Source organism: Cyprinus carpio, chromosome A20 (assembly GCF_018340385.1).
Source record: "Cyprinus carpio isolate SPL01 chromosome A20, ASM1834038v1, whole genome shotgun sequence".
Taxonomy (NCBI): Eukaryota; Metazoa; Chordata; class Actinopteri; order Cypriniformes; family Cyprinidae; genus Cyprinus; species Cyprinus carpio.
In genome coordinates, this window is record NC_056591.1 from 17,478,778 (window position 1) to 17,492,735 (window position 13,958).

At 39.0% G+C, this 13,958-nt stretch overlaps 1 protein-coding gene across 2 annotated transcripts in view; it reads right to left on the reverse strand.

The window, feature by feature from the left end:
• Positions 1-10,821, reverse strand: part of LOC109071457 (forkhead box protein O3-like) — a 29,182-nt gene extending 18,361 nt beyond the window's left edge. Inside the window, exons 1-2 of one of the 2 annotated variants that reach the window (XM_042777896.1) lie at positions 10,207-10,821; positions 8,549-9,254 (exon numbers count right to left, since the gene is read on the reverse strand). In XM_042777896.1, coding sequence (XP_042633830.1) covers positions 8,549-9,085 — 537 coding nt within the window. In that variant the 5' untranslated portion in view covers positions 9,086-9,254; positions 10,207-10,821. Of the gene's footprint in view, positions 1-8,548; positions 9,255-10,194 lie in introns of both variants that reach the window. The other variant, XM_042777895.1, reaches the window with a different exon arrangement.
• Between the last annotated feature and the right edge of the window lie 3,137 nt (positions 10,822-13,958).

The following is a 13,958-nucleotide window of genomic DNA, read 5'->3' on the forward strand; positions in this document are numbered from 1 at the left end:
TACACACATTGCACACTAAGTCAGCTCATATGACCAGCCACCTGATTAAGCCTCAAGTTTAGAGACTAATCCTTACACTGCACATCACACCACTGAGAAATTGTCTTTACTATGCATACTGTATACAACATGCCTATAAAAAAAACAACAAGTCAAAATAACAATAATATATTAACCAGAGGTTGAAAGCGTATTCAGACAAACACTACAACTCAGCATAACACTGCATGTCAGAAAGCCTGGCTGTTCCAAGCCTTTGTGTTCTCCTGGAAAATCATTGGATCCCACTGCACAGCTGCAGGAAGAGGGAAAAAAAATAGAAGGGAGCAAAAAGCTGGGTGGAAGAAAAGGAAAAGTAAAACAAACAGGGGGAAGAAGTGGGGAAAGGAGAGACAGGAAAGGCACACTAACCCATATTTACCAAGCAGCACTGAGGGGGGAAGAAAATATGTGGCAAAAAATGCTACGACTTTAGACCAAGCACTCAGACCAATAATGCACACACTATCATGTGTGGCACTGATACTGCGAACGCTAACACATATCAGTGTCATATTCACACTCGCATATGTGCAAATCAATCGGTCTAAAAGCCCTTTCAGTCGAGAGCTGATGTCATTCCCAGCTAGATCATCAGCAATCCTCTCCCACTGGACCAATCTCTATCTATCCGTCTGTCTCTACTTCTCTGTTTGCTTTCCCTTTCTTTTTTAATGTAGCTTTATTGGAAAGAGTGCACAATGTGGGTAGTGTAAGAATTCACATGAATTAAAAATCATTTTAGTGTTGTTTTTTCCAAGATTTTAAGATATTTCACTTCACTTTACAAATACCAAACCTGGACAAACCCACTGCTTTTTACACTACAACGCCACAGCAAACAAAGTTGTTACTGTACAGTTTTAATGCATCCAAGTACCACAATCAGTATGGTTATTTTATTCTCTCTTGGACCTATGGAAATAAACACACAACATTCAGCGGAAGCAAGCATAAAACACTTATATGAGCAACTGTATATGCTGTACAATGCCAGTGTTTCAGCAGACTAAGATCTCTTCCTACACAGCTTTCATACAGTGTTGTATAATGAGCTGTTTGTATTCAAACAATGTTGATACTGTATGTTTCCCTCAAGGTCTATACACAACACAGGTTGTAACCTCACACCCCCACCCACCCGTTCACAGTAATCTGAGAGAAAGAGAAGGAGGCAAACTTAGATAAAAAAAAAAAGAAGGAAGAGAGAGAAGGCGAGGGGCCCCTTTTTCTGGTACCCCATGTAACCCCTTATTGGGCCTCTACACAGAGAGAAATAAAAACCAGAAATAGAGAAGGACACTGTAGAACCACAGATACAGACAAGTTTAGTGGCTCCTTTCAGTGATAATAATAGAAATTGTGTGTAAATAAATACACACACACACACACACATACAGCATACAAATAGGCTGCAATGTGGAAGTTCACGCTACATTACTACATATGGTCACTCATGCGCACATGCTTTCAACCACACATAAAAGAAAAGCTCTATCTTTGAAGCATATGAGCAAGGAAATGCATACTGTTCCCAGAAAAGGGGTGTGTGTGTGTATGTCTGTGTCCATTTGCTTGTGTGCATGTCAAAAGCGTCAACACTCCCTACGGGAACGAGAGAAACAAGGAGAAACAGGCTCAGGGCCTCTTAACTACTCCTTAAAAACAAAGGGGTGTCGTAAAGGGTATATGAATATACTGCAGAATGTGTAAACTATGTGAACCCTGCATTCTTGGTTTGCAGGATTCAAAGAGCGCGACTGTTTGCGAGTGCAATCAATGAGGTGCATGTTTGCTCATTAAACCCCGTGACCCTCCATGCCATTCAAGCAAACTATTACTGTACACTTCAGTTCAAATGTTTTTGTAAAGAAGTCTCTTAAGCTCACCAAGGCTGCATGTATTTGATCAAAAATACAGTGAAAATAGTAAAATTTCATAAATATTATTACAATTTAAAATACCTGTTTTCTATTTTAATATATTTAAAAATGTGATTTAATATGTCAAAAATTGATTTTCAGTGTTGCAATATGCTGATTTGGGGGTCAATACAAACTGTACTGTGCATTTTTGTGCCAAGAACATCATCATTTTGTTTGACCATTTATCCCCCTCTCAACCCCTTTAACCACTTTGTTGCTGCTGTGCTTAGAAAGAGAAGGTTCAACCAAATATGAAAATATTGTCATCATTTATTCACCCTCAAGTCAATAACATTTATAGTGTATTGGACCTACTGTAGACTAACTAGGTTAAATCTTACAAGGTTTTTTTTTTACAGAGAGGGATTGACTGGCATATGCAAAGACAGAGAATGATCTTTTCTGAGAATGTGCAATGCAAAGGAAGAACAAATGAGAGACAGACAAATACAGACAAACAGTGAGAGCAGCGTGTCAGTGATGGCATTCGGAGTAAGACATACATGAGATACCCAGGAGCTGTAGAGCGATTTCATGGCCCCATAAACACTGCAGGACAAATAGAAGTATAGAGAGAAGGATGTGGGAGGAGGGCAGACAAAGGTAAATGGAACAAAACTAAGCAAATCTATCTAAAAATACAGGCAGTGTTAGAGATTAGAGCAGCTGCCTTCAAATTTGTGCCAAAAGGCATGTGCCACATTACTTTAGCCCAAAATGTTCCTGATGTACTGCTTCCTCATTCTGACTGAGCTGGCTGATAACAAACTGCTGATGTGTCCAGCAGCTGGAACCGTTGCAGACTTTACTGCTAAGTCAGTGCTTTGGCCCCATTCAGCTTGATCCACTGGGCTCCACTGACATCTATATCACCAGAGCTGACCCCGGGGCAGGTTAAAGACAGGTGTGTAAACACTGAAGGTGCAGTGAAAAGAGATAAGCCTCCGCTGATAGTGTGCAAGGCAATGGACTCTTAAAACAGATAACAGGAATGTGCAGATGACCTCACCACCTGTAGAACGTCTGATTGGCCTGTTATTTAGAACACACTGTATTGATAAGAGGTGTTGGTTTGGCGCTGTGTCACAAACTGTACTGTTATGACATCAGTTCATGGAAAAGACTTTGACTTTAAGAGAAATTCTGATTGAGAAACATTCAGACAAAGAGATACTAAGTGAGAAATCTAAAGACCACGACGAGGAAAAAAATCCCTAAGAGTTTTAGGTGGAAATCCTAGAAAGCCACTGACCTGCACAATTTAGCTCCAACCCCAATTCAAAAACAACCGTTTTCTATTTTAATATATTTTAAAATGTAATTTATTTCTGTGAAAGTACAGTAATGCTGGATTTTCTGCAGCCATTACTACAGTCTGTAGTGTCACATGATCCTTCAGAAACCATTCTAATATATTAATTTGGTGCTTAAGAAACATTTCTCATTAAGTGTTATGCAAAATAGTCTTATGGAAACTGTGATCAATTTTTCAGGATTATTTTCAGCATTTATTTGAAAATAGAAATCTTGTAAAAATGTAAATGTCTTTAAATGTCACTTTACCATTTAATGCATTCTTGCTGGATAAATGTATTAATAAAATTTTTAAAAATATCTTACTGACCCCAAACTTTATTACATTAGTGTACATAGTATCGGTGACGCTGACTAATTTGTAGTTCCAATAAATTGTACCCACAGAAGTACATACTGTATCAGTATTTTATATACTGCTCAGAATGTCATAGTACACACAAGCAATTAAGAGAGATATTTCTCTAAATGTGTTTTCAAAAATCTAGCTTTTTTTTGCACCCAGTTTTCAAAATAACTCAAAGCATGACATAATTACAGGCAATCAAAATAATGTTGATGTTTAATACACTATGCAGTATAGTTTTGGACAAATTATATTTCACAGTGGAAGCTACTCTGTGATGTTTGTAGTTACAGGATAAAATGTGAAGATAAATTAAATCGTTCAACTTGGCATCTGATCAAACCTTTAGCTCTAAGACTTTTCCTAGACTTTTGACTAAGTGTCAGGTGTCATATAATCTACTTAATGGCCCCATAAAAATGTTGGCCTGGGTTAAGTTATGGCTCTGTCAGATAAACAAGCCAACAAAAATTTGACTACCAAATTCACTACGTCCATGTGGCCTCTGGTGTTATGTCACAGAAAAGAAATTTGCTTAGTCAAGGAGGATCGTCAAGGAGGATCTGACAGCCTTACATCATCACAGATCCATTTTTAAACACCTGCTCCACAATCGAAGCACAGGAACTACCAGACTCAATCTACAATAATCTGGGTTAATCAAGCCAATCTTTTGACTTCTCAAATGTCGACACATGCATACCCATGTATGAGCACCATATAGACCCTCTGCGTCACCACAACCAGGCTAATAATCGCCCACTCCTGTCTGACAGTGTTTCTGTGTTATCTCTCAAAGGGCTGATGAATGAGATTGTCACCGAGTATGTATTTCCCTAAAACTGTCATTTCCTTCTGTTCACTGCAATAATCACTCTCTACAAAGCCACATCTCTTCTCATTACTGCTGGCTTTGTCTGGCCAAAAGCTCCCGACATAGAAATCTAGCTTTATTGTACTCAATTAAAGTTTAAACGAGAACTATTTATCTGCACCGTGACGGGGAGACATACGTAATTGGGAATGACGGGTTGGGAACAAAACAAATTCAAGTTTCAAAAGCCTCGGGTCAGAGCTGCAAGCAAGCACACCTTTAGAAAACTGAGTGAGTACATAAGGGGCATGGAAAAAGGTGGGAAGAAGCACAGGCTGAACTAGAAATACATTCAAATGTCTTTACCGCAGCATGCTGCTGTAGATGCTGTCCCATCAGGAACTCTGTGTTTTTTTTAATCAAATGTTTTCAAATATGAAAATGTCTGCTGGGTGAGGGGGGAAAGGTGCATATGTATGAATTACAGCAAGTGATGTCGGTTGAGCATAAAATACAAATGCTTAAAGGGATACTCCACCACAAAATGAATATTTTGTCATTAATCACTTACCCCCATGTCGTTCCAAACCCATGAAAGCTCCGTACGTCTTTGGAACAAAATGTAAGATATTTTGGATGAAAAGCCTCCAGGTTGATAGAAAATAGCTTACTTCCGTGTTGCAACATAAGGTGGATGCTTTAGTGTAACCATAGCAAAACATCTATGACCCCAGTGACCCTCACTTCAAGACCTCTCATGCATTTCAACATGACCAGGCATGCATAAAAGCACAAAACATCAACATTAACACATGCCAGTCAGACACAACACAGTGACTACATGAATTAACAGTCATAGCCACTGCAATATCACTTTTAAAGTCTTTAAAGTTAGCATGAAAAGATAATTCGCCCTACAGTACCTATTTTTCTAAATTAATATTATAGATCTCATTGTGAATAATTAATCTGTGCATGTTTCATTTATTTATTTATTCTTAGCAACATATGCAGGACTTCTCCAATCATTTCATCCACTCAAACCCATTCTGACAAGCTTTTGGTCACCTGCCTCTAATTTTAGGTACAACACCCACATCTCAAAATACAATCACAACAGATGGATAAAAGCACATGCATAAAACTCCCCACCCTACACTTTTTCTTTTTTGATAATCCATTCCTCTCTGATGTATGTCACAAAATGGAAGAAAAGATCTGTCACTAATTCTATTTATGTACACGTATTTGCACGTATTATGTGCATAAATAACATTAATGTTGTATATGTTTACCCCTCCCTCTTGACAATAAACAGATTAGAGGAAAAACCTAGTAACACACCTAAATCCTGGAACTTTGCAGAGTGAAATTCGCAGAATACGGACCCTCTGGAGGGTGACTGGATCGCTTTCATCACTGTGACTGAAAGATTTCAATTGGGCCTAGTTTGGCAGCTCAGCATATTAAGTGTTCCAGGAACAATTATGGTGCAACACAATATAGTAGTAGCTTGTTCTTTTTAAATTACATAATCTGATTATATTTCAGATGTGAGATAAACAGCAGCGTTACGCAAGGTAATAACATAGCAAAGAGGATAGAGACAAGTGTGTGTGGTGGACATGAGATTACAAGATTAAAAGCAGTGAGCAGGCAAATGTGCATGTGTGTGTGAGAGAGACCCTCAAGAGATGTCTCTTAAAATTTTATAAAACTACCCAAATTAATGCTTGAAGCACTGAATAATTTAAAGGCTGAATTTTAAGAGTAAAGTACATCATTTGGCACTAGAGGAATGATCTGTCTCTGCTGGAGCTCATTGTGAAGAAAACGATAAATCAATAAAATCTCTTCACTTGTACACCTGCATAAAAAACCTTTTCAAAAACATTCAATCACATTCAGCCCGACTGTATAACAAGATCATTAAATAAAGACACAGCATTTTCCAGTAACATTTAGTCCAGAGAGTAGGAGGAGGGTGCTGTAATGTGCTATAACAGTCACTCACTCTCACTCTCTCTCTCTCTCTCTCTCTCTCTCCTGCAGAGTCACAACAGTATGTTCAACAGAAACAAAGGAATGCCTTTATGAGATCACATTTCATCCAAACCCTCTCATTAAAGCAGAGAGGACCAGTGACCTGGTAGCCATAGTGATGCAGCTTATCATTTTTGCACTTGTATTTGGTCATTGCCGCCTTTTGTGTCTGGATAAAACATCTTATACCTTCTTATCTTTTGTTGCTCTTTCTGTTTCTCAATTTAACTCTTTTTCTATTCTTAATTAGCAAGGAAACTGGCCTTTCTTGCAGGTTTTGCTAACATTTTACTGTAAAATGCAAATACTGACAATACCTGAAATACTTCAGAGGGTTGTGATGGGTCTCAATGCTTATGTTTTCATCCTTCAAGTATCTTTTTTCAAGTATAAAGCATCTATCCATCAAGACAGGGTTTAAATGAAGTAGTTTTATCGGAATGTTGAGATATTCTGAGGTTTTTAAACCCGGCACCTACACTCCATACACACAGATCTGCTCCAAGTTGTAAGACGTACGCTGGAATGTGTGTCATATTCAGAGCTCACGGTAACACATGAGCAAAGTTCAGTGGAACATGTTTAGACATTTTCCCCCATATCAGAAATGGCAGCAGGCACTAGACCACTAGTTCTAATAGAGACCGGGGGAGGTGTGTTTATTTGTGTAAACTCATGCTACAATTGTGGTTATAGTATTTGATCATAAAACATGTTTGACTGACAGGTAATTTTTTGCATAGCAGTTTGAGAAACATGATCGTGCACATACACGGTCCTGAATGCTAGACGAGTCGATGTGCAAACAGTTCCACGCTAAGCTGGATTCCACATAGTTTGCTGTTGCCACAGACCTAGCAGTAACTCTCCTTTCACTATTATAATTCATGGCTATTTATGGCCAATGGGACAGGCAAGTGGGGCCTCCTACCGCAAACTCAGCCCTTGACCTTGCACCCACAACCCCACCATATACCCCCTCCCCCAACCCGCCCTGGCTCTGTAAGTGAAAGGCCCATATGTCTTGTGCTGGCTTCGCCCATGGCCATGACATTCCCTTTGAAGGCAGTCCTGCCAGGTGACTGCTAAGAAGAAGCCCGCGCCATTCTGAGTTGTTACGCAATTCCTAATGCCATTCAACACCTACATAAACAGTCTGGGCAGCTTCTAGAGCGGGTACATTTACTGTGCCAAGTTTTATGTAAGCCGTGCTGCATAGATATGAACATAAAGGCATTTAGATACATGGGCATTTCTTAGGCTTTGCTCTGATGATATAGTATTTATGGCTTTAAAGCATTATCATAAGACAAAGTCCATCTAAACTAACTTGAGCAAATTGTTCTGCCACAAATTTTCCATACTGATCATGGCTAATTTGCTGTTTATTTTTATGCTGGCGTCCAAGTAGTTTGTTTATAGGAGACATCACTGAGCTCGATGCACCGATGAGTCATGCGCACATGAACCCTCGAAACCTTTCCAGTTTTCTGTGCATGAGTAAGTGTGGCCAAACATGCCAGAACATGTGTTTCTTGTTGTGATACAGAATGAAAATGCTGCACGGAATAATAGAGACACTTGCCCACCTTATGACATGCATTATCTAGCACAGTGGACAACAGCCTTGTTCCTGAAGGGGCCCTCCAACAGTACATATGTTGGATGTCTGCTTAAAGTGATAGTTTGCCCAAAAATGATTTCCCCTCATGTCATTACAAACCTGCATGACTTTCTGTCTGCTGTAAAACACAAAAGAAAACATTCTGATGAATGTAGGCAACCAAATGGTTTGGGGTCCCATTGGCTTCCATAATATGGACAAAAATAAATGCTATGGAAGTCAATGGGACCCAAACCTGTTTGTTTACCAGCATATCTTCTTTTTTGTTGCAAAAAGGAAAGAAAGTCATACAGGCTTGGAATGACATGAGATTGAATAAATGATGACAGAATATCGCTTCATATCTGATTAAACTCATCAGCTCATTAGTAGAGACATCTAAAATGTGTAGTGTGTGGTGGACTTCAGGAATGCAGTTGGGAAGCACTGAGTGAAGCGCTTACCTTCCAACCAGCTGAACTGTTGCTGTCGCCTTTGTCTTTAAAGTATGGGACGCTTCTGACCATCCAGTCATAGATCTGGGACAGTGTCAGTCTCTTGTCTGGGGTGCTCTCTATGGCTTTTGTGATAAGGTCTGCGTAAGACAGGTTGCCCCATGCGTTCCTCCTTGAAGATGACTTCCGGGGAGTTTGCTGTTGGCTGCTCTCACCGCTTGCCCCTGGAATCGCCGTGGTTGCAGAAGTGGGCTGAGAAGAAAGTGGGGAGCCTGTGTTCTCCTGACCGCTAGGATGCAGTTCTTCAGTCAAGTTTGGGCTGCCATTGTCCTCTCTTTCACCCACACTGTTGGCACTGATTGCCATAGCGTTGTCATCCTCATCATCATCTTCCTCTGGGATTATATCAGTGTCGTTGGAAGCAGGCTTTGCCGAGCTGGACTCTGGCAGTGGCCAAGTGCATGATCTCGGCCGTTTCTGTGGTTCAAAATCTGGATCGATGGCTACCTCCAGAGAGGACAGTGGCTCCAGGGTTGTCTCTGCCATTGCCTCTACCAGCCTTCTCTGACGCTCCTCTGTACTGTCTTGATCAGTGATAAACAGGCAGTGGGAAGCGGTCACAGTCGCATTCCATGAATGCACCTAAATATCTAAATGGTGTTTAAATGCTTCTTGAGCGACTAGTGCAAATCCTATTGAGAATTAACACCCCTCCCTGTGTTTCAAAAAGACAAAAAAAATGTACAAATTATAAACAACTGTGCATTTTATATATATATATTTATATATATATTATATATATGTGTGTATCTGCCCAGACTGTACACACACACACACACACACACACATTACATTATAGAAAGCCAGACAGAGAGCGATTATGCACTTTAGATTTAACATTTTGTCATCCAAATAAGTCCATTTTAAGCTACTATTTAAAAAACCCATTAAAGGTATAATTAAATGTATCGTTTCTCAATGTATCTGATGAATCAGTGCAAATTAAATGCTTCTGGAAATGCGTGGTGCGCGCACACGCCTATGCGTTAGTACGCGCAACACTCACGTGAAGGTATAAACAAAGATTAGCGTGCATACTGTACGCAAAGCGCTCCGCTTTCAATTTAATTTAACACTTGCTTGATGGCACATATTCTTGCTCGCTACACTTTCATAATGACACACTCTGACTCAGATTATTTGTATTCCAGTGGAGATGACCGCGCGAATGAGATATGAAACCACTGTTATTGTGAAAGTGAAGAATTTAGGACTTAAATATACATATTGCCATTCCATAACAATATTGAGTATTATTCAGTATTAATAATATTACAGCTGGCTGGATTATGAGAAACAACAGCGTGAATACAAAGTGGACCAATAAGAGAAACAATAAGAGATTTCTGTAATGTTTAAAATTAAATGATGCAATATTTTCAACGTTTTCAAAGCCTAATTAGCAAACCTGTGTGATTCCAAAGAAAATTAAATGACTTCTTAGGGTGTATTTTCAAACACTGCGCACGTAAATCGCAACTGTCAGCCATTTTTCGTGACAGCACAACTACTGTACCTAATGTAAATAAATCCAATAGCCTACATTAATATGAGCATGAGTATACATTATAATATCAGAATGCAAAATGCAATACCTCAACACGCACCATTCAGTCAGAGCCGTTTCTCTTCTCTGTCGCACTCCAGTCACTTGATGCACTGATGTAATACAACTATATCTGTCCAGCGCACTTCGCCAGTAGCCACGGACAAAGCGCCACAGCGTCACTGCACACAACCATCACAAGCAGCAAGTCGCTGTAGTGACAAAAGAACTGACCTGTCAGAGCCACGGCACATTCAGCGGGCTACAATCAAAACGCCGTTATGTCAGATCAAGACCACTACAATAGCGAGGACAGAACTACGCGTGCTCGTAGACTGTAGGCCTACTGATCATTTTGTGCTGTTTGCCAGTTTGACCCGATGTCTCTTAGCATTCCGAAGACTCTTTAACAATTAAAGGTAACATCAGAGACGCAACTATCGCTTAATAACTGTGTCTTGTTAGATCGCGCACCAGTGCCTCGGTGTCACTAACGGTACATTGCAAATAAATTCTCATCCAGAAAGCCCCTTCTCTCTCTGCACCGATCTATCTAAAGGCACAGGAGCACTATCTACTCTAATCGTCTGTCAGCACTCACGCCAGCTCAACTTAGGAGCGAGTGACTGGAGAAGAGCGAGAAGAGAAACGCAGTCTCTACCAATACCGCTGACAGGGACCTGCCCCCTAGATTCCGCGCATGGGATCGCCTCTTAAAGGGCCACTGCTCCCCCTCACAGCTGCCAACAGGCGAGAGGACATGTTCAAACAAGTCACTCCAACCACTGAGAGCCCATATCAGTTTATCGGTTTTCCAAATATAGATTCAGTTTGAGAAATTGTAGTTCAGACATGCAAACAACATTATCTATCTGGGCATATTATCTGGAATGTGCTGTAGATTAGAGACAACACTTTCAGGTAAGGCAAGTAGCCAGAATTAGCCAGTAGTACAGTATTGAGGGAGTTAGTGTGACAAATTTGGTTATAATCAGATGGCTGATAAGTAATATTTTAAAGGAATTGTTTACCCAAAATGCACACAGTATTATTTTCTTGAATTTTTTTTCGAAGCATGTCCTTATGGTGGTTTGAAATGAAATGAAATTCACCCAATTTTGTAAATGCATGTTACAGATCTTATTGCGAACGATTTGTCTTTTTTTTTTTTTTTTTTTTTTTTTTTATTACCTTGTAATTAATAATGTCATAACTGGATCTTTCAGGAAAATGCCACACTTCTCTCTGGTGAATTATGCAGGTTTTCTCCAGTCATTTAGTCTGCTTAAACTCACCCATAAAAACCTGTTCATCTGATTCCATTTTTGAATGCAGTGCCCACATTTCAAAATCCAATCAACAAATGACAGATCTGTTATGTCACAAGATGAAATAATAGATTTGTTGCCATTTCGTTTCATCACAGATTGAAATGCTAAGTTGTATAAAAACCTTTTCTTGAAGGCATGGGATTGTGGTTTTTTTTTTTTTGTTTGTTTGTTTTGTTTTTTTGTGAAGAACAGACTGAAATTGAAATAACATTCACAATCATGTGTTTGACATACTGAATCACTCCCATTATCTGCAAGAATCAATGGAGTTTGTCATCCATGTCATCAAACACTGGGTGACACATCCAAAGACAACACTTAACTGAACATAACCACAAATTATATTTCAGAACTATAGGAAAACAAGAGTTCCGTTTCGAAAATGTATTTTCACAATACTTGGAATAGACAGCTGAATGAGTCTCAGAGACTCACTGCATGAGGGCAATTTTTTTATTTTTTGGATTAGGAATTTTGGAATTTTGTCACTAACAATGTAAAAATTACCCATTCTTCCCAATAAAGAAAATAAGAAAATAACATTTTAATTTTAATGGAACTCTTCCTTTAAATATTCAATAACGAAAATATTTGGTAATGAATAAAAAAAAAAAAAAAAAAAAAAAAAGTTTTACTTGCTCTGGGGCCACTGACAAATGTTCAGGCATGTCTTGTATTTACCTTCCGCTGGCCCTTTAATCCCTGCGTGAAGTCGTCCTTCATGACACGTTTGTTTTCTTTTTCTGGTGTCTCTGAATGTTTTTTATTTATGTTCCGCTGGCCTAAAGAAATTTGCTCTGCCGTTTGCGCTCCTCCAGTACGGTGACGTCTTATCAAAACACGAGCACGCCTTTGTTCCTGCAGACATGCGTATTTTCTCGGGCGCGGTGAACTCAACGATGTTTGTGAAGGAATGCGCGCTCTTCTTCCAAGTGTCTGCATCGGCACATAATCACATGAAGCGAGATATAAGCTGATTAATACTGACATTTATGCAGGTTCAGAGTCTGAAATACCTGTGAAAACATGCAGAACTCATTACAATATTAAAGTGGTGCCATTCTGTGATACTATCGCATGGCCAACAAGTGACACTAAAGGCTGTTTTCTTATTCAGTCACTAAAGATTTAACAACATTGTTTGCCCCTCCATTCACTCCTTATCTTTTCAAAATCGGCCCTCCCCCCTACTTGTCTCCCTTTCCTTTGTTCCTTACCCTGCATGGATGGAAAAGTCTGCAGGTGACCTCCACAATAACTGTAGACACTAGCTCTTGTAAATGTCTAAATGGTTCCTCGGTGCCGGAGACACTACATCTCCAGTAATGTCAGTGTAGATTACACCTATTGTTATTTGGAAGCTGATAGTCGATATGATGTGTTGCTCCAAGGTCTCTTGTGGGACATGTATTTATGAAACTGATTTTCCTTTAGCCTGTATAAATGTCCAGTATCCCTGAGCATATGGTAATAGATGTATTGTGCAGTTAAGTTTGTAGGTGAGGGTGCCTAGTCTTCTCTCTGAGAGGAACAGATTGCGAGCTGCAGTGTGCTTTGCTAGTGGCATGTAAAACAACAACACAGATGGTGTGAACTTGCAACAGAACTATCTTCTACTGCCACCTTCAGACCAAAATAAGAAATCACAGAAAATAGACCCATTAAATGTTAAGATTTTGAAGAACTGAATTCGTGACAGTTTTTGGAGCTTATGCTCATCATGGTTGGTCCCAAGACGAGAAGAGAAAATAAAAGTGTAATTTTGTTTGTGAAGATTCATCTTGTCAGTTCAGCATTACCAAAAGCAGTACAGTACAAACAATGTTTAACGTTTTATTGTAAACATTTTAATAATTTATGAATGGAAGTCCATTTCCACCACATAATATTTTTGTTTGTTTATAACAATTATTATTATTTAAATATGGAAATACGCTTCCATATTTAAGGAAGTGTAACTGCATGAATTCACATTATAAAACATTTAAATATAAATTTTGCCATTATATATTTTTTCTCCCTCACAGAGAGAGTTTATTCCAAAGTACATAATGTACTAAAAACCACAGAATACATTATCCACTAGAGGGTGCTAGACATCTTATATGACAGTACGCATTCTCCTGTTGCAGTCAATGAGATTTAGTTTTGCAAATTAATGGTGATGTGAGCATAAGGATGATTCCACTTGCTTTTAAAGTAATAAGATAAAGCTTATAGTGTGTTTGTGGTGATGGAAATGTACCATCCCAAATGTTTTGGGAGACTCTCCTTTGGACTGAAAATATAAACAAAAGCTAATTTAAAAATATAAAAAATAATAAAATAGTATATAAACAGTGCTAAATAACACTGTCATGGAAAGCTTTTTTCCTTTCAATATTTTTATGCATGCAATATTAATGTGTGCTGCTGACATTATGCATTTATGGTATAGTTCATGTAAAGTTAGAATGTAGGTAGCACTGTTAGGGTGTCATCA